Here is a 22,597-nt window from a genome sequence, read left to right as displayed (position 1 = left end):
CACACACACACACACACACACACTGCATAAAAAGTAAACTGACAGGGGCTGTGGAGGAGACATACATGTTTGTGTGCATCTATAGGCACGTGTGCATGTCCTGCTGAGAGCAGGCACACCGAGGTGCTTCAACAAAGGTTTCCAGAGGTGAGTGACTGCTTAATTAAAATAGACCCTCACTGCAGGCACTGGAGCCTTCCCAGCATGCCGATGGTGAAGCAAGTGAATCAACCATTTCCTTTCTCAATTACCTGCCATCTGAAGAGTTCACTGTACTTCATTAAACTATCACACAGCATTTTAGCTCTTTTTATGTTGAAAAACAGTCAGTTAGCAATTTAAATACTTCTGGAAAGTCCAGGTCATTTTCAGTTAATTTGCAATTAATGATAACTGTGATATTATTGGGATTTTTAATTCTGTATAAGGTAAAAGCATTAAAGAACACAATTAGTGATTTATGCCAGATCATAGTTACAAAGCAGCTTTGATTATGCAAAGTTCAAATTAGCAGTATAATGTGTGTCAGCTAGAATATAAGTCGGAACATTTTATAACAATCCCCTTTGTCCTGTCCTATTCTGTCACATGTTTTCCCTACCTGCTGGATCTGTGACACCTTTCAAAGCTGGATCTCCACCTGCTTTGGAAGGAACTCTAACCCCACTGTCTTGGACCGAAGCTGGCTGGAGGTGCGTATCCGCTTTATTGCCACTCAAACCAGCTTCTCACTTAATTGTCAGGATGTGATATTCGTTACTGAGGCTGGTGATTATATTGTTCAGCTATTCATTTGTCACAAAGCACATGGCAAATAAAATATCTGCAGAGAAGCAACGAATACTCTAAAAGTGTGAAAAGCACTGAGGTAATGTGGCAGAGAAAATGACAAATTCAGACGTTCAGCATGTGCACGCCTTAATCGTTACAGTGCATGCAGTAAAGAACCTCACTGCATCTGGAGGGCATAAAAACGCATGTGTACCCATTTGATTCAGGCCTGTGTGTATGTGCATGTACGCGTGCATATCCACGGTGCATTTTGCGCATCCCGGAACAATCCAACGAGTCCACTGAATCTACCAGAACATGACCCATGGGCTGACAATGGAGCAACAAAGGCCCTAGGAAATGAATTCAATGGTACCACACTGAGATACAAAAGGCACCAAGAGGCCTAGAAAGCAACAAAACATCAAAAAGGGAGGTGGGATTAATCTGTGTCCAGGCATCACAGAGTAGCCCAGTCACTCCGCATGCACTGCGCGCTCAATTAAACTATCATTAAGAGTAGCTGGAAACGTCTGTAAAGCCATCAACTGCTGCATATGTATGTTTGTTTAAAACTGGGCGAGAGGGCCAGCCGATTCAGCACGAGCAGCAGGTGATCCGAGGGAGAAACAAGACACGAACCGCTCCAATAAAAAGATAAAGCATGACATTTTATCAGTAAATGAGAACTCTATAATCAGTGCCAATGAGACAAGTTTAATAGAGTTTAGAGAGTTGGAAAAATCGTCACTGGGCAAGAGGTACAATTGTAAAACGAACACAAACAACACACTGGGAAGATGCTGACTGAGTGACGACCATCAAACTCTGACATGAGAGAAGATGGTGCAATTGAGCAGAGAAACTAAAATGCTTCTTGTCACGTGAGGATTGGGGGGGGGGGGCAGCTAAATGACAGCTCTGATTACTCATAAACCTGTATTTGCATACTCGAGTAATCTGATGTCAATTAGGAAGCAGTGAGGGAGAGAAAATCCATCAGAGGAAGAAGACGAAGAGGATGGGGAAGTGGACCGTATTCTCCCTAGAGTGTGGCATGCAAATGATTTTCTGGAAACGGGATAAACAGTAGCATCATTTGGACGGGGCTCATTACCATACATAACGTTGTGCATAAGGCTGTGCAAACTCGGAGAACGTTATCATCATAGGAAACAAGTGAGGAATCAGATTACAGAACTCTCCACTTAGCCAGCAGTCTACGCCCTCTACACAATTATAAGCAGCATCATCTAAAATTTGGACTGATTGTAATTCTACACTTTGGACTCACTAATAACTGGCACTAATCCACGCGAAGCACAACATACCATTACACTCAAACGATAACACAGTATGCTGAGGAAGGAGGGGTTGAAAGGAGAGGGGAAAGGAAGTGCACGGAAAAGTGGGAAGAGACTGAGCCTCTTGATGTTTTGAGTAAAATCCCCATGGGCTGTAAGCCCACAGAGAGAGACAGCCAGGAAGTCCCAGACAACAGAGAAAGACAAGTGTGGAGCATAAGGCAGCTCTCAGCACTGGAAGGGCTTGGATTATACAGCACTGGAGTCAATGTGCAACTTCAGAATAAAAAGGCACCCAGGAACTTATCCAATTTGTGTAACATAATTAGGGTTAAACTGCCATTAGTTTGTGTAAAGTAAAAGAAAATGAAAACTACAATAGTAGTTTTTCATACTTAAACACAACCAAACAGGAAACAGTAAGTGCAAAAGGAAATAAATCACAGCCTTCAGGTTCCATTGTAGTAAGTTTCAGCTTCATAACATCCAGATTCGATAAACCAAATACTAAACAACTAGCAGACTTTAGTTATCATGTTACTCTCTCTCAACAATCAACTTAACTTCAAGGCAAGTCCCTTCCTGTGCCTTTTTGAGCATGAGAAGCCAAATAATTAGCAAAGAATGTGAAGCAAATCGTTCCAGCGAGTCGTTTTGAGTGGCAACAATGACAAACTAGGCAGGGCTCCATACTTCATTGTTTGAAACCCACTTGAACCTACTAGTGGTTGTACTTCCTTTCTTTGAAAGTTTGTGTTCTCTGACAAAAGAATGCGACCTCTGTCATGTTCAAAGTGGACCTATTATTGACATTTCTAGCTCTGTATTTTTTATTTTTGAACTTTGCTCGAGTAGCTTTACACAATTGACAGTTAAAATAATAAGTTCATGATTGATTTCATACTGGGCCAGGGCACAGCGCCACAGTTCATCTACTGTCTGAAAGAGGACACTGTAGCTCTCTTTATGGCGCCACACCTTTAAGTCATCTTCCTTTTGACTGTGTACCTCTCACTAAAAGAAGGTGTTAGTGCTGCTACTGTCCAGTGACAGGAATAACAGTGGCACCTTTGCATTCATACATACATCAACAATTTAGAATCACCAAAAACCTAACGTGCTCATCTCTCGAATGCAGGAAGCTGCCAGAACACCTGGAGAAACCTAACCCAGGCCCAGAATGGCAGGCACAAATCTCTTTACGTTCACAGCGATCACCCCAGCACCAGTGATAACATCTATCTTTTTAAAAAGACTTTCTATACATTCAACTTGTAGAACCTGTCAGTAACTGGGAGCATGACCACTAACACTATACTGTTTTTTTTGGTTTTGTTTTTTTAAATATGAACTGAAAAGGGTTGCGCTAATTGCGCAAAATTTCAAATGTCAATACAAAAAAAAAAAAAAAAAAAAATGTGGACTGTGAGAAAACAATAATATACACTGAAATTGAGCATGACAATCGGGATGAATAAAGAGCACTTTAATAAGCACACAGTGGGCTAAGAATAACCTTTTCCAGGCAGCAGGACTGAATAGAGGATGATTATTATACTCCTGCCGCACTACAGGTCTCCAAGGCAAGACGGAGGAGTCAGCAGAGAGGGGTTTTACATGCACGCAAACACACGCCGTCTCTGAAGGATATATATATATATATATGACCATTCCAGACTAACTGAAGTGGTCTGAATGTAAAATGACACAGCTCTTACTAGCTAAAAGCATCAGACTACATTATACATCTGACCTTATAAAGCTGATGCAACTCAAGTTTCTGTGAAGCATCACCTCAGTGCACACAATGAGACATACCAGACCTCAAATAATAATATTCAGCATCAAACGCAGCCAAATTTAAAAAGAAAATCGTCGTTCATTTGCATAAACATCAACATGTCTTATTGGTGGTGTAATAGTAATAGTTTAGAGCAAGATTTCAAATACTAGAAACTAGAAACTGGTTCAGTGTCCAACATCTTGCATACAAATTGTTTCTGTGAACACATCTTCAGAACACAGGATGTCCTGGAGGACATGGCAGGAGCCGAAAACAAGCATGCCTTCAGATCAAGCTTGTGTAGTCATTAGTATGGGCGAGTATGATCCGAGCGAGGTGCTGTTGCAGGTGTTTGCTGTGTTTTCCCGACGAGCCCAGTTGGTGGTGAGATGCAGTCGGCTGGAGCGAGCACTGCTGCAGCAGAGATCACAGGTATTCTTCGGGGACCTGCCATGTGCTATTAAGGTAACGGGGAGAGCACCAGTCTGGGGGAAGGGGCCGAGGACCAGGCCTTTGTACTGCATTTCTGGAACACCTGTGGACTTCTGCGGCAGCTCCTCCGTCTGATTTCATCAAGCCTGACAATAATGCACACTAAAGGAAGCGGTTGTTCTAAGTAGTGACTTAGAGCATACAAATGAGTCTCAATCTAGTACCAAATGTGCAAATAACTCTAAATAACAAAAGTAAAAATGGCTCAAAGGCAGTTTTCGTGTGAACAGAATAGCATTTAAGTTTTCATTACATTTTAGCCAGAAGAATTTATTATTTATACGCTCGAGCATTTCCATTTCCATCTTCACAGCACGTTGCCTTGACTGTTTTGTTTTTTGAAACCTGCTTCATTTACATCTGTTTACTAGTTTCCCAATCTTTGACTTTTCTTGGCAAGTCACTGCCACTTTTAAAATTAGAGAAAAATGAAAAGTCAGTGGGAGGAATTTGAACCGTGTTTACATGTACATACTTGTATACACATGGTGCAAAAACAAAGCCTCCTTCTAGCATTCCTAAATTCACTTCAAGAATAACACAAAAATTCTGAATGTATTTATCTCTCATAAATGTCTACGCTCAATATCTTCAGTTGATGGGTGTATGAGTGTTTTGTCCACAACTTGTAAAAACAGTAGGAAAGGGGTTGCTCTGGCAAACTGAAGATTAAAGTGCTAACTGTAAACTTCAAGGCCCCCCCATTTCAGATCTAGCCTTCAGCCTTTGTTGCCTGGACTTACCAATCTATTCCTTCCTCTAATTTCCTCCCTATTGAGTGCATTAAAGGGAATCAAAAAGGCCAAAAGCAAACATATATGTGACAAAATACACTGATGTTATGAAATAACAGGAAATCAAAAAGTTATTTTTAAAAAATCTGCTTCGTCTGACCGCCTTTCCAATACACAAAGATATCTATCTTGAGTAGTATAATAATAGTGAACAAACAAAAAAAACAAAACAAAACAGGAAGTCCTAATTTGAGAGGCCACTTCTATTGGTCAACATCCTTCACTCAAATTTAGTCTCAACCAAGTCTGTGTATAAATAAATGCACATTAAGTCAAAAGGTGAATATTAACAGTATAGTCATAATGCTGAGAGCGCTCATGTATATGGTGTTTCTTTATACAAGTGTCACCTTTGCAGTAATTTAAAGCCATGCTAGTTTCTCTCCACAGCTGTTATGCTGTGCGTGAGGAAGAAGGGCCCAATCTATTGTGCACATGCAGTACAGCAGCAGAGAAACATTTCTGAGTCTGATAGAAGTGCAGCTAGTTTGAAACTGGCAACCCTCTGGAAACCTTGTGCAGATATGACTTATAACAAATAACTAAAGCCTTATCATATAAGGGAGTCTAATAATATTTCAAGCACTAGACAATTAGAGGAATTTTCATTGAAGTGAAATAGAAACCTTTAAGTATGCTATTAAAATATACTGTAATATAGTGGGATTTGGCTGAGGTAGTGAAATGCATTCGGTCTCTCAGTGGCATACACTGAGAAAGAAGACAATCAACTATACAGCATTTTATAACAATCAAATGACAGAGAGAGAAGCTTTGTCAGTGACATACAAAGCAGGGAAAACAGGATAATTAATTTCAAGTCCCTCACTAATAGGGTTTAATAAGAGGTTTAGGCATTCAGACAGAAGCCTGATGGTTCTAATTTAGGGGCAAATTCAGACAGTGATCTTAGGATTGTGAAATACCAACAAAACCACCCTGTTTTCTTTGAGCCCAATTATATACAGCAGTCATTAGGCTTTATCAGCAGTTTGAAACATAAGATAACACTGTTGTAACTAACCTGAAATGAATACAACAGCAGCTAAGCTGGGAAACAGGAAAGGCCCGGGTCTTTCTCTCCGTGCTAGAGCCACATTTTTACTCCCTCTGGAAATCAACAGGAAATGCCACTTGAGATATTACTGTATCACAATAGATAGGGCCCTTCCAGTAGGCAAGAAGGAAATACTGATGCTGTTTCTGACTACAGGAAGATTAACAATGCCGTGTTAAAAAAGGGGGTAGCGGGAGAAACAGAACACGGTAAAAAATTGCGACGATGTACAACTGGGGAAGTGGACGGGTGTGTGGCATGAAGAGTGAAGTAAGGTGAAGGGAAGAACAATCTGAGAAAAGCACTTGTGCCAGTTTTGGATGCCAAGAGCTATAATACCTTTTGGCAGCGCTTACAACCATGTGCCCAGCTCCAACATAGGCCTTGGGGTGCAATCTAACGCAGGCTGATAACTCAGCATCCACTGCCTCTGTAGAGCCAAGTTATTCCTTTAATTGAAAATCATCTTCCCAATACAACAGGGAAAGAGCACAGCACAGCTCATTACAGGGCGCTGAGTAAAGCCTTGCACAGGGCTTCTCAACAGAGTGGTCTTTGCAACACCTCTGCAAAGCAAACCCTCCTGCCCTTTGCACATATGCCTCAGGAGCCTTTAAACGAATAATCAATGGAAGCACTTACAGGTTGTTTTTACAGCTTATCAAGGACAGTAACATCAAAAATCACTTGTTAAACAACTGTAAGAGATCACAGGATAGCAGTTATTCCATCCACTTAGCCACACTAAAGCAAAGACAGATGAAGTAAACTGGCACAATCCACAAAGTTGTTTTGTTTTTTGCACAACAAGCTATAGCTAATTGTTCCTGCCCTGTGTTACATCTCTTGTGAAATGTATCCTGATGATGTATAATTACCTTCAAAGATTTGGAAAACGCTCTAACTGAATCATTAAGTTTATTTTCAAACCTCTTTGGCAGCAAAAAATGTGACTTCACCTCACTGACAAGAAAATGAAACAGTGCGTCACCAGATACTAGCCGCTGCATCTGGGCCCGCAAACAGAGCACAAATATGCGTGACACGCAACAGGAAATGCCTACAACCTGTTCTTCACACTGTTATTTATAATCACCGGCATGAGGCTGTGCTCTGCTAAAACAGAAGTCAGAGCTCACATCAGCATAAAATCAATACAATGGGATTTCCAATAGATAATCAGAAAATCAGAACACACTAAACAACTGCTATTAACTCCTAACATCAAAACATCAACTACTCGTACAAAAAGCATTCCTGCAGAGGAGGAATATTCAAGAGGTGACTGGTGAATGAGCAGAAACTGCAGTGCTACATTCAGCTGTAGAAAGTAGAAATGCTGTACTTTAGTTCATGCGCGCTTCCGAAAATTCCATCTGCCAAATTGCTGGAAAAGATGAGCGCAATTAACTTCCAGCATAATCCACAGAACCACCAGCTCCACCCAAGGATCGGGTTTAGTCACCCAGCAGACCACTCTGCTCTGTGGTTGCAATACTTTCTAAATGAGCAGACACAGTGTACAAGTTTATTATTATTATTATTATTATTAAACAACCAGTGCTGAACAAAGTAAACCTACTTTCCAAATTCAAAAGTGTTGACTAAAATGCTCCAGATTATTTGTAAAGCTATTTGATGTACTGTATATGTGGATACGCTATAACAGGACGTCTAAAGCTTTGTTTTAAAAAAGATCATCATTAATTATGAAATTATGAACAGCTATGCTACTACGTTATTTAAATTATAAAAAGGGAGCAATTGAAGCAAAATCCGAACACAAATTCTTGTACTATGCATTGCGTATTTAAAATAGTTTGTTCTGTTGCCACATTTTCAAAACCCTGTTTTATCCACTTTCACTATCTCACTAGTTACATGGATGTTCAAAGGTGATGGCTTCACAAATGACTAAGCATGGTTGGTTTCATGAGTAGGGGAGGTATTTATAACATCACTCCAAAAAGCTTGCAGAAGCGTGGCTGTTATTTTTTTGGTCCACACACTGTATAAAGTAGAGATAAAATACAACATTTTGAGTGTTCACACATTTTACAATTACTCAGTGTGATGGATTTGACACTCGAGTTGTCGTTTTTGTCACTAAAACTTAACACTTAAAATCCTGTTGTCCTTCTGTGTGACTGACGACAGGTTCTGATTGCACTTAGAATAAGAAGAATCACATCAATTATAGTGTATTTCTGTATTTCTGAAAAAGTCAGTAGCCTGAATATCCGAGTTCCCAGCCAGAGGTTTTCTGTGGAACACTACCTCCAGTTGGATTTCCCAATCAGATAGTTGAAGCTGCCCAAAGTATCCCAAGTTGACTGAACGTAAAGAGCAGTAAAACTGCAAAAACTTTTACTCTGTCCTGCCGCTGTTGTACATTTGTGAGTCGTAAAATAAGCCGCTGAGAAAGCGCTGACCAAGCTATGTATTAAAGTGCTGCAGCAGTGTTTTTAAGCACCAAAAAAGAAGCACTGCTCTGTTCTGCTAGGGATACCTGAATGGCTCTACCTTGCTAAGAACCATTCTCCAAATTTACTTCCAGAACATTCCAACTCGCAGGTGATGCCACTCCCAGGTGTCTGGAACGTGGCGTTAGCTCCAGAAGAAAAACTTCTCCAGATCCACCTTGGTTGCTTCCACCCCCCCCGCTGCCTCGTCAGCCAGACAGGAGGAGCATCTGCAGCTATAGTGAAGCACTCAGCCTATTCAACACTGAAACCTTTTCACAATTAGCAAGAGGCAGAGAACAAACGCTAGCCCCACTAGTGAGAGCAGCAGTGGCTCCTATTATCCTTACAGCATGAACAATGCGCTACTTGTATAATCCAGCTCCGAAAAACAAGACTCTGCAAAAGGGTTATTAACAGAAATGTTATCAATGAGAGTTTCGATGATAGCTCAGACAGTGTGGGGGGCATTACATAACAGCAGCTTTTTGGATGGCTGCTGAGGAAATAAACTGGTTGGTTGTTCTTTGCTACAAAATGGCACTATTAAGCTTTCATAAAGACAATGAAAAGAAGCCCAATGACGCACTTTCTTTGGTCAGATGAGATAAAGATAGAATTTTTCTGCTCAGATGGAGTTGGTTTGAACCTAGCGTGGGCTGCCACAGCCGATGAATGGTCCTAACAAAGCACAGAGGTAGAAATGTGATGATACTGGGCTGGCTGAGTGCAAAAGGTAAGAGCACTATGGATGTTGGATAAATATACTAGCTGACATAATAATGCCCAGTCTCCGGGAGCCTGACAGAAGAGGAATATTCCAGCAAAGCACAGTCCTAAAACCAGACAACTCCCTTAGTTCAGTAAAGGACAGCTGAAAAAAAAAAAACTGTCTTTGAAGAATGACAGAACTCCTCTCTAACTTGTATACCACTGGTATCCACCATGCAGCAGAGGTGGATGCAGTCTATCATCAAAAAATAAAGGTAAACATATAAAAACTAGACAATATAAAAGATCTGAAACTCTGTGATGAAAGGTTTATTGGGTTTTGCTGCACATGGCTCAACATACTCGCACGTCAAAAGCTGGCTGAAAAGTGGCCATGAACAAGAACAGGGAGACGTAGGAATAAAGAAAGATAAAACCACACGAAAAGTACAGACAGTGGCTGCGCTGGATACTTTCATTGTTTTTAACTCTCATCTGACTTCAGTACTTTGAAGATGAACAAAGTTTAACACACAAAGTGCTGCAGTTGGCTGAGGAACCAAGCAAGAGAAGCCCATTGACCCGTTTCTTGCTCCAGTCTGCAAAGCTCTGTATAGACTCTGGACCAACTCGTAACCACGTTCAACTCATAAGACAGCATGAAAAGCTCAGTGCACAATAGACTGCTGCAACTGGTGTTTCCCAAAGTAGACGATGCTCCCTGTCTGTGCAATCAATGTAGTTCTTATCAATTATTGCCAAATCCGTTTTACATCACCATTCATTAAAGTTATTGCCTATCATGTTAAACGAGGTGGTCTTTGTTTTGAGTAAAATCACCTCCCTATACTAATAATCACAGTGGGAATATGTAATAAAACCACAACTATTAGAAAACCATTACAAATAAGGCAGTCAACCTCACTAAGGCTCACCATTAATGTTTTTTGTCACTTTGGTTACGAGCTACTAACATCTGCGTCTAAGGTTTTACTTCAAATACACTCAGCCGCATTTAAAATCTAGCAATTTTATTAGATTAGCGTTTCTTTCAAGCAAACTCGAGAATAAGCAGCACAATTGTTTTGTGAAAACAAGGTTTAATGTCTGGGAATAAAAAGTAGAGGAAAGAACTCGAAGTAAATGCAAGACTGTCAGCTCAGTTTGTGTTGAGTATTCTTAACATCTGACCACTCTAGCCCAGGCTTTATCCTGCCAGAATGTAGAGCTCGCAGTTGAGCCGAGGATGTGCCAGCCTACCAGTGGGTGAGCTGACACTGAATGACCTGTCTGTTTCAGAGGGTCAAGCATGGGCTAAAAGGATCAGCTCCCTGAGAGAACTCACTTGCCTGCATCTCAAAAGACAGTGTTTATCTTAAGCTTCTAAGTTAACCACATACAACATACAAGCTGTTCAAGTCTCATAAGCTAAAGCACATTCTCCACTTAACATATTTATCTTACCTAAATAACTTCCTCAGAGTGAAGTCTTCGAGTGATTACAGTGTATTGGCTTTGAGACTTGTAATCCCAGACGCTGGGATTCATTCATGGTGAAAATCACAATGCTCAGCATCTCCGATGCTATCGTGGTTATAAAAAATGTTAGCATTAATGTCAGCTGCAGTTCATATTAATGTTGCATTTGTCACCTTTAAAACGTCCCGCGGGTGGTTTTGCAGGCTTCTAATGGAGGTGTCAGGCATTGATTGTGGTTGCAAACGGGCTGGGGTTTGCAGCAAAAGAGCCTTTCTGTATGGCTGGCATTTGATGAAATGGTCTTTTGTGTGTGTGCATGTGTGCACCCGTGTGTGTGTGTGTCTGGCTAAATACTTGATAAAGCCAGAACCTCGCAGCTCAGATGCTGGCGGGCCCTGGAGGCAGTTTGAGATTTCAGTGAGTGGCAGCTCTACTCTGTGATCAACCTTTAGGGAGTTAGATGAAGTTGTCTCACTGCTGTACCTGACAACTCTGTCTCCTTTTGTTTAAAAAATGAAACAAGACGAATGAATCAAAGTGTCATTTGGCCATCGCATCATTCACCTGAATTTCACAATTTAAAGTCCTTCTCCTGGCACTGATTAAACCCCTAAAGATCTCTCGCTCTTTATCAAAATTACATATTTACAACACAATAAAATCAAATGCTCAAATGTGGATGTCAGCTAAAATAGTACACGTGCTCTATCATACTGCATTATTACAATTTTTACTCTAAGGTTGTGCTTTATTTACACAATAACAGAGCTCTAACACCCCGAGTAAAGTGAGCTGTCAACCATCTTTGCGGTCTGAATTTCTACGAACATTATTGCTAAGGATTGTCTTATTGCATTGGAGTCACACTGGGTTAAATATGTACACTTGGGTTTTAAGGGGTATTTATTATTTTCTTCTCTTTTTTTGGGTTGTATGGAAGCCCCAAACGCAATTTCATTGTTCTTGACAATGACAATAAAAAAAATAAATACTAGAACAAAGTGATGTGAAATTGATTGTACTGCATTTGCATCCATTTCTGTAAGTATTTGATTAACCAAATGAAGAACTTTGAGGATACAGCTAGACAGACGTATATGTAAGCAGTTCGTATATCCTGAGTCAATGATCAAAAAAGCGGCATAAGAAAGACGGCAATGGTTTTCAGTGTTTTAACACTGTTTCACTTTATTAAAAAGATGCTCATTGTATGTTAAGGCTTCTATCTTGTCCACAGCACAGGCTAAGCTAAAAGTCTAACTAAGTAGCCCACAGACTGGTTGCTCAGCATGTTTTTGCGATGCCACCTGATGACAGTCCCCAGCTAACATGTCCACAATGTTCTGAAAAGCTCCATGTAGGCTCTGAATAGGACCTAGAGTATGCAAAGCCATGCCGGTCCACCTATGTGCTAATTATTGTTGATCTTGTTAATGTCAGCCACTCTTGCTGATGGATTATTAAATGTGAATAATCATTAAACAAAGGTTCTGTGTAAGACAAGAGTAATAAATAAGGAACACATTTAAAAATAGCACTGAAATAAGTATACATATGTATATTATATATCATATATATTCCAAATATTTCATTTCTGAAAATATTTAAAGTTCATTTAAGTTCATCAAGAAAAAAAATAAAGGTTTCAATATGTAAAATAAAACATGAATAATAGGATTGAATGAAAATCAATGAAAAACTGATTAGTCTTAAGAAAATGCCATTTTAAATATTAATATCTATTAAGAAACTCAAACTAAATAGTGGTATTAAAATGACCTGCCAAAGCATTTACAGTCAAAATATTTCCCATTAGCTGGTTACTCAATATCCTTGTGGAAATCCCTGACAATCCTTTGAATTGATTTCTTATAAAGTTAATAACTGAGGCAAATAAATGCTTTATACATTATGTTCTATATTAATTTTAGCCAAGTGAATTTAAATGATGTAATAACAAATGTCCACATCAGTAACCTTTGTTTCAAACAGATGTGTTACACACCATTAACCATCTGTCAAGCTAGCCAAAGCAGCACAGCAGGACTCCTTTCAGACAATGCACATGCTGCTTGGCGTGTCCACAATCAATCCTAAGCGTGGTGGAGAACCTGTTTATGTACCCAAGCCAAAGGATGAATCCAGACATGTTCAGCAGCGAGCGTTTGCACGTCTTCACTGCCTCTGAACGGCTGCCATAAAGTCAAGGCAGAGTGGAACCATAAACCATTTTCAGACATCGAATACTTCACTATTCTGGCTTAATCGGTATGTTAAAGCTTAGGCATAGGTCACTTCTCCTTTAATGATCCTTGTGGCTTTAATTGGGTCATAACCACGAAATACACGGAACAAGTAATCACGCAAAAACATGAACCATGGAAATTTGTTACATGCAATGCATGCCGTCAGAGTTTTACTACCACAGTCACTATATTATGATAGTGACTTAGACAAAAAGAGAGGCTACATCCTATATGCAATTATAGGAAACCATCTATAAACAATGAGATTTAGTAAACTGTAGCTTAAAGAAGAAAACTAGCCTATCTAAAGTTTATCCATTTTCTTAACAGATTATACATCCTAGGGCTGCGGGAGCATGTCCCAGCTGTTATGGGGCAAGAACCAGGAAAAAATCCTGGACAGGTCACCAATCCAGCACAGGGACATAACCACACACTTCTATACCCACACCTACACCCAACTGACCATCACCAATTAACCCAACAAGACTGTCTTTTGACAAGCTTGTGAGCTGTATGATGATGCACTGATACATAATGAACTTCAACAAAGAGCATGAAAGTCCTTTTCAGGCTCATTTAGCCAAAATCCACTTTACAGTCATTAATGAAGCATGTGACTTGTCAGAGACTCTGCCTTCATCTTCACCCTAAAGTAGTATTTTATACACATTTAATTTATACTACAACAGTAGGGCAAAAATCAAATCAAATCAATCAATTTCTATAGCACACAATAATACAACAAAGTTGACCAAAGTGCTTCACAGTCGGTCAGAGCAATAGCATAAGACAGAATAAGAAAAAGAAACAGTTAAAAGGAGGGCAGGAAACAATATGACAATTGTTTGAAACCAAAAAAAACATAAGCTAAATGAAAGATGATCAGTGATTATGCTCTTCCAGCAACTTAATGTCTTTTGCACTCTCTGACATGCATGAAAAGTTATTCAAACTCTTTGACACTTAAATGTTAGTTAGACTTAGTTAATCCAGGATTATAATCACTTGTGGAGACCGTGAACATGGAGCCTGTCTGAAGGACACGTGTAGTTGCTGTATTACCAGTGGAATGCACTAGTGCCTGTGCAGACAAGACACTACGGAAAAAAGGTGATGTAAATGCACAGGGAAGTCTGTGTGAAGCCTCACTGAAACTCTAACACAGGAGTAACTTTTGAGGAAATGTGACCAGGGCACCCATATGTGAAAGGAACGCAATTTTCCTAAGTGTTTACATAGATACAAATACAGATAGGCCATTTAAATGTGATGTTCCACAAATTTAACTTTCCTATCACCAATGGCATTCAAAATTTTCAGCAACCATGGGTGTGTTCATACATTTAGCTAAAGGAAGTTTGTTTTTATCTTACTGAAAACGGACATATCTACCAATGTTTATGAAACACTTTCCGATGACTACAGCTCTAAGCTAGACGTCTTTGCGTCCTTGGATAACAAAGTAACATTTGACAAACAGGTATATGTAACAGGCATCGTGATGATTTGTGAGCATCTGTTTTCTCCAGAGGTTCCAGTACAAGTCAATACAGTTTGAACCACACTGGCAAATGGCAATATGACAGGATGCTGATGATTTCTGACTCATCACAGTCATACACTCGTTTCATTTTCACCACAGGAACTCCAAGACTTGCAGGAAAGTTCAAACGTGTTAATCAGTACAAATAGAAGTTGAAAAACGTTTTTAATTTGAAAAAATTCAGATGTGTGTAAATCCAAGGTTAACGTTACCCAACCACACTTTTTCTCCTCCGCTCAACTGGGCCGTCCCAAAGACAGCAACACTTAAAACAAGACGTCGAAGCGCTCTAGCTTTGTCTCGCTGGTGAGCCAAGATGGAATAGCGTGGAACCACTTAGCTATGCACTGATTGAATAGGCCAGCTGTCATTTGTCTTATCCACCATCTCACAGCAAGCCACTGGGGGCTGTACTATTAGAACTGCCTCACCAGGCAGCATGAGCCATAGTTAATATATAATTCCCTTTCAGAATGAACAATAGCAAAGTCATACTGACCTCCAATGAGAAACCAAGAGGATGATGGGCAAAGATTTGGCTATGTAACATCATCTAATTAATACTAAGGAAATATAGAGTCAATGAACAATACACCTTCTTTTTGGGGGGGGGGGGGAGGGGTCAAAAAGCTTCGCATACTACAAAAAGCCAAATAACAGAAACCTACTGGGAGAAACGCTTTACCTAAACCAGATATGAATCATCAGTGTGATCTAACTGGCAGCCTCAAGCTTTGCGGACATCCAGGCAGAGCTGGCTCGCAGAAAGAGGAAGATGTTCTGTTTACAGATCTGTAGGGCAGCTCAATAAATGCAGTACAGCTGTATTAAATGGGGAGAAAAACTTCAGCAGGATGAAGTCCCAGGTGGAGGCTGTATTCTGCATTCCGCATGCAGACGAAAACAAATAATCCGAAAGCACGATGCACAAACTCATAAAATTGGAATTAATGGTGTTAGCTTAGTATTCAGTCTCCAGGTGACTGCTCGAGAGAGAGAGTTGCACACTCCTCAGAGTCAGCACAAATAAAAAACAAAACAAAAAAAAACACTTGTTAGCATACAACCCAACACACACACGCAGACACATTGGTCATGCTGCCAAATGGATAGGTAAGACATAAAGAAGGCATCACACTGCCAAATGAACTTCTACGGTTCAATGTATAGATGGTTTACCACAAAGAACTTTCCTCTTTAGAAAAGGTGAGAACGACGTTTCTTAAATGGAATGTAAATGACTGCAACGGCTAAAAACAGGAGGATTTTTTTATATATATTTCACACCAAATAGCTGCAACGAGGGCTACGCAAGCAGAGTAAAATATGAGAAGTGAATTTTAAAACATATGGTAGCTATTCATGAAGCAACCCAAACTAGCCTTTAATTGAGGCCATATTTGTCCTACTGCTTGCATGACAATTCGTACACAACGACTGCATCTCTATTTTCTGCCACAAGCGTGTCACTTGTCACTAACCTATTCTAAATAAAAGCAATCTAAGGCTGTCAATCTTCCACGAAACAGTTCAGCTATACCAGTCATACCCCCCACCAGAGCTTAAATTTAGAACTCGGCGGCTGATGTGTCCACTTGTCCTTTTCTGTAAGCGTGCAATCTAACCTGCAGGAATCAGCACTTCCTTTTCCACCAAACCTACAGCTGAGTAATTGCAGTTCACATGCATTTGTTTCTGCTTCGTTTTCTGAACTGCTCTTAAGTTAGATTAAGAGTTAATTTACAAAAAGAGAAGCATCAACACGTGGAAAACATTTCTCAGGAAAGCGCATGCTTTCATACACCATTTGTGCTGAATTCTCAAAAGTGATGTGTGAATCCAGTAAATAGTCCTCCACAGTGTTCCCTGGTTAACTTTCTAGAACCGCAACCCTCTGAAGTCTCTCTTAAGGAACAGAAACATCCACGATGAAACAGAATTAATGAGACAACCCTTGAAATTAGCATCAAAAAGTATTTCCGGTTAATTCATCACAGAAATGGGAGACAGCTAAACAACCTTTCCCTAGGGCCATGTTAAATCATTTTCGAGATGCCACCAGAATAACTAGGCTTCAGAACTCCTCATCCCTTTAATTTATGCCGGGCTGGTTGGCATTTGACAAGAAAAGCACTGTGTACTGAAAATTAGCTCAGGGTCAAATGAGATATAAATGTAAGTGATTGACCTTTCTCCTCTTTTAAGTATGAGCATGGGTCAAAACGTAACTCTACTACTTCTTTTTATTTCACTCCATCATAAAAAACCCCCAAAACAAAACACAAAACTAGTCTAATCGAGATCAGCTGAGTGACGTCTAGGCAAGTTTGCAGCATTCTGCAAATGCCGCTGAAGCTGAAAACACTGTTTAAAGAAGGAAGTTAATCTAATGCCTCGGGCAATCGTTATCTTTACAAGAAACAGAAAAAGCTATGTACTCTGCTGCCTGTAGTGAGACAGGGGGAATTCTAGAGGCGTTATTAACATAAAGCCAAGGTGCTTACACACAATACAACCAGGCCCAATCAAAAAGGAGTTTTGCCCCAAATTATGTCCATATACAAGTGGAGAAAAGATTTAAGACTAGAAACACAGTTATACTCTGCAATAGCCTTGAGCCTCTGGTCATTTTTTTTTTAGACTTTTCATTTTTAAGTGGTCTTGAGCAACAAGGTTTTTCTTTGGACATTAGCTGCTTTTTAACACACTTTCAGTCCAGTCCTTACATCTGACCGTTGTCAGAGGATTTCTTTCTTTCTTTTTTGTCTTTAAACCGCTTAACAATGACCTGTGAATCATTCAAGCATAAAAAAACCTAATTCAAGGGATGAACCAGTGTTGTGTCTGCACATAACAGACAAAAGAACCAATCTTAAACAGTATCTTTAGGCAATTTGTCAAAAGCAACACATAATTTGCTCCAGTTTTTTTCGGTTGAATCTATGAACAATGTTGAAGATAATACATTATGACAGGCAGGTATTCCCCAAGAGCTATTAGTCTACGTCAGGGCTGCCCAATCCCAGTCCTCGAGAGCTACTATCCTGCAGCTTTTAGATGCATCCCTACTCCAACACAGCTGAATCAAATGGTTTGATTACCTCTTCAGCATGCCATCATGTTTGGCAAAGGCCTGATAACAAGCCATTCATTTGATTCGGGTGTGTGGGAACAAGGATGCATCTAAAAGCTGCAGGACGGTAGCTCTCGAGGACCGGGATTGGGCACCCCTGGTCTACGTTGTGTGGAGTGTCCTTAAAACATCTGAGGAAACTGGACGAGGAGAGAATAAGAAAACACTGGTGGTTTTGTCCTTTTCATAGAATCCGTTTGATTATGAACGCTATCAGATTTTGATCCACTATAGCTTCATTTTTCATTCTTCAACTTCCTGCTAATGCAGGAAAAGCATGCCTGGATAGAAAAAACACAACGTGCACACTGGCAGTGATGGATTGGCCTCCCCAAAGCCAGAATGTCAACATTATTGCAGCATGGGGGTCATCTGTATATGTATATGTATATCATCCCTAGTGTTTCCAAGGATGCACTATGTTTGCACTATTGTAAAATGTTATATTTTACAATATGTGAGGTTACGACTTCTGCTTAGCAAGATGCGATTTGCACAGCATTACTGAAGCTTCTGACACCTAATTCTTTCATAGAAAAGCTTTTTTTCGTCACTGTTCTTTGCGATAATGACCTCTAGCAAGAGCACAAGGCAAAAGAGAAGGTGCAGAGATGGGTGGTGGCATTTATTACCATGAGATCAGAGAATTATGGTAGAATTAAGGTAGAATTATGGTAACTGTAGCAGAGATGAGAGCAGAAACTGCTCTGAACACAGGTTGAAGCACAGCTGAAGATGAGGTTGCTCTGCTGCATGCTGAGATGGATGCAATGGAGTCAAAGAATAAAACTTAAAAGGATAAACTCCTTCACTCTGAGGCCACTAACCTTGCCACAGGAAATTGAGCCACACCTCCCTTTTTTATTTCCAGATGGGTCCATTAGTCAACTGAAGGTCAGGTGACGAGAAATCAAAGTTTTGTTTGGCAGGTTAGTACAATGTGAATACTCAAAAGAAAGAAATCACAGGAAGTGAAGGCACTCAGTCATAAACATACATTATGGCTTACAAAGCTGCTCCCTGCTCACTATATTAGTTACATATGTTTAGCAGGAACTCTTAAGTGCACAATCCTTTTAGGAGGACATGTTAGTGCCCTCAGACAGTAACCTGGAACCTCTGCAAGCAAACATTCACCTTATTAACAGAGATCAGCTGTATAATTCGAACCACATAAAGGCGTAGTCTAACTTTATCTTGGTAAATTAACATTTTAAAGACTCACTTTTGAATTTTCTGTAATGTAATGTCTTAACAATGTTACCTATAAAGAGTCCACTTTATCTAAATGATAAAAAGACATCAAAAGTTAGTGTTTGCAGTATATAAATCATTTTCATGTATAGTCATGAAGAATGATTCACCTTTCTGCTAATGGTCTTAATATCCCGAGCATTAGATTTGTTGTACAATCATTTTTTCAGTTTTTAAAAACACCTTCACATCCAGTTTGGTGTGGGTGTAGCTGCTGCTGCTGCTGACAGACTCTGGAGATTGCCATGATAAACTATTCTTGGAACAAGCACATTGAAATATGCCACTTCAGATGTGTTCACACTATAAGCCTCAACCCTAACGCAAATCATCTGTTCCCCTTTGTTGACAATAACAATGGACCAATCCTGTAAAGCTACTGATGTAGCATTTTTTTCTTCACCAAAGTAACACTTGTTATTGTGTTACCAAGAAGACAATAAGAGCGTGCTGCCCAAACAACTGACCAGCTGATCCTGAGACCACAGCCATACTGCTATAAAATGTAAGAAACCCACACGTTATCATTACCCAACACGGATATATTACTAATATATTACTAAGCTTTACATGCAACAAAAACGGCTGGTTTACTAAAAAGCTCCTCTGGTTTTGTTCCAGGTTTGAAGGGCTTCGCTTTCCACGCAGTGAAGCATAACGATGAGCAGAAAGCTATGCAATATGACACAGAAAAACAAAAACAAATGAGAAAAACAAAGATTTATTTTGTTTCTGGTTATTATTGACACAAATCTAACATGGCTTTATACAAAGACTTGCTTGCATAAATACTGTAACGTGAATCCACCAGTATGAGGACAAAAACATGCGTAATCACTGCTATGCTCTATGCAAGAAGACAGTGCCATTCATTATTAATGCTGTTGTGGGAAGACAAAAGGAGACACTTTTCCCACATACACAAACAAAGCAGTGAGACCATTATGAGAGTAGTAAATGGTGTGAGAGAAAAAAAAGTTTTGCTGAAACAGAAATAGGTCCTCAGTGAGCGCTGCTAGCATAAGGTGTCTCACCGACTGCTCATTAGTGCTACTTGGTCAACACATAAAGTATTAAAAGTGCAATGGCTGTGCACCCAACCAATACTGTGCAGCAGTGAGGTGGCAGCTGCTTCTCTTTTTACTAATGACTCATCCACTCTTGCATTCACTGAACCCTGAGAGAATTTTCTCCATGGCTTTTGAAGAATCTCAACTTTCAAGAACCGTTGCATATTTGTGACTAAACAGACAAGCATTAGCATCAGAACTGTAAACTTGTCACACTTCAAACGGACCAAAAAACAGTGCTTTCACGTAACTGGCTGAACTCATCCATCAGTCAGCTTCAGTAACCCTCATACAGCTGCAAGCCCTCAGTCCCACTAATGGACATAGCCAAAAGTAACTCAGTATGTTGTGGGACATTAAAAATAACAAACTGGGGCACTGGTTTGGCTCACTGGGCAAGCCCAGGCAGCCGAAATGCAAGGCCCGGGTTCAAAATCGCCCCCAAGGACATTTACAACGCAACTTCCCCCTGGTTTTCTTCCAGCTTCCCCATCTTCTCTCCACTGTCCTTACAAATAAAGGCTAAAATGAAAGATTTCTAAAGAAAAAATCTGTTCTGTGGCACAATGAGCAACTTTAATCCATCAAAACGCAACAAGTCATGCAACTCTTTTCTTATATTCTGTGCATTACAGATTTCATCTTACCTCAACTTCCTCATGGTGGTTTTTTTATTTTTATTGTTCCCTGTTCCATCCCACAGTCAAGTGGAATTACCAAAGAAATTTCAAAGCACTTCTTTTTTTAAATTGCACACCTGGATAGGTATTATTCAAATGTATCTAAAGCCAAAAAGTAAACATGTGGAAAGATGTGGTTTGTGCCATTAGTGTCATTTTTAAAGGCTGCATATTAGTGCCTAAAGCATGGTAAACCTGGTAAACAAAGACAAAAAACATATCAGTAATATAATTCTAACATCTCCTGGATGTATCTGATCAAGCCTTTTTCCTACAGGAAAACATAGCAAACGCAGCCCTTGTAGCAGTTTCCCTTTAAAGCTAAGTTTTTCTGCATATCATTCATAGTTACAGTTACTTTTTGCGACGAGGTTCGATACTGTTGAGTAAATCCCCCCCTAAAGGAGATGGTGGAAGCTAAACGGCACAATGCTCTTCAGCCAGGTTTCAAACTCTTAGATGAGATGACAATAAGCAACTAACAGCGAAGGCTTTCCCTGGTACAGAAGACGAAAACACAAAAGCAAGCATCAAACTTCACAGTTACAAGTCCAGCGTAGCCTGGAACTAGCTAGTTAGTTTGTAGCGGAGGCCCCATAACACAGGAAACACCGCCGTACTAGGCGCGCCTCTAACAATTCCCAATCCACACACACGCGCGCACACACACACACACACACAGTCCTCTTCCTCACAAAAGACAGACAATCCTTGTTTTGCATTTCATGCAAACCAGCTGGCACATTCCCCACTCGTAATATTTGCATTCCACTAGCTTTTGGCAAATTTGACCACGAGATCCTGCGTACAGCCCCACGGATGGGAAAAACTCAGCCGTTCGCTTTCTAATCACAAATCTTCCCTAACTTGTTCAATCTGAGAACAGAGAGCTAGGGCGAGCTAGCGATGGAGCATGCAAGTTTTCTTACGTACCAACTCCATACTTTTCCTTTTTAGTGGGCACCCAGCGAGACATTCTCAGTGTCGAGGCTTCCTCGAGTTGTCGCTCTGCCTGTTAAAAAAGGTCCAGACGTGACCTCTTGTTATTAATGTAGACTTCTTTTTTTTTCAGTTTTCTCTGAGCTTTGGGGAGTTACTCCGAGCAGCCATTTTCCACCAGTGACAGGACGCTCCGCAAGGGGGAGGAAGGGAACACAACTTTTTCACCCTGCAGGCGTCCTGCGAAACTCGCGGCGCTGGTCGTGCTGTGACGGACGCTGCTACATGACTACTGAGCTGCATGAATGATTAGATGATTGCAGGTTAATCTGCAAGGGAGGTATTATTATATCATAAAGTAGTTATAATTCAAGGTTGATGTTAATTTATTTTTTGTTATTTTGTTTCAATATCCACATTACGTGGCTACAACGTTTATGTTAATATAAAAAAATTGCTAATTGTATAATGCAACATTATAAAAAGCCATCTGAAGACTACTATATGCAAATGTTATAAGAAAATCAACTTTACCAACAGGGGACTGAATTAATAAATGCGATGATAACTACAGAAGACTAAACTTAATAATAATATCACTAATAGTGATAGTAATATCCATTTGTGTCAGGTTTAAATAAGTGCTTCATGTGCTTTAGAGAGTCACTGAAAATAATAGAATAAACGCACAAATTAAACATGCTTCAGTCCTAACGTTTAATAGTTGACTGTAGCATTGGGAGACTTTTTTATTTTTATTTTGACCTTAGAGTGCATGGTGTTGAGGTAAAACACGTTCACAAATACACACACTATATTCATCTGATTGACTCGACCGCAGGTTTAAAATACATGCGGTCAGCGTTGGTTTCCTTC

General features: G+C 40.0%; 1 protein-coding gene across 2 annotated transcripts in view; it reads right to left on the bottom strand.

The window, feature by feature from the left end:
• Positions 1-21,962, bottom strand: part of dock1 (dedicator of cytokinesis 1) — a 197,304-nt gene extending 175,342 nt beyond the window's left edge. Inside the window, exon 1 of one of the 2 annotated variants that reach the window (XM_014332772.2) lies at positions 21,716-21,962. In XM_014332772.2, the coding sequence (XP_014188258.1) occupies positions 21,716-21,758 (43 nt within the window). In that variant the 5' untranslated portion in view covers positions 21,759-21,962. The remainder of the gene's footprint in view (positions 1-21,715) is intronic. The other variant, XM_005919498.2, reaches the window with a different exon arrangement.
• Positions 21,963-22,597: the final 635 nt, after the last annotated feature.

Source organism: Haplochromis burtoni, unplaced genomic scaffold, assembly GCF_018398535.1.
Source record: "Haplochromis burtoni strain Fernald_Lab_line unplaced genomic scaffold, NCSU_Asbu1 Contig_37, whole genome shotgun sequence".
NCBI classification, from domain to species: Eukaryota; Metazoa; Chordata; class Actinopteri; order Cichliformes; family Cichlidae; genus Haplochromis; species Haplochromis burtoni.
The sequence above is the reverse complement of the archived record's forward strand: the minus strand, read 5'-3'. Positions and strand labels throughout refer to the sequence as shown.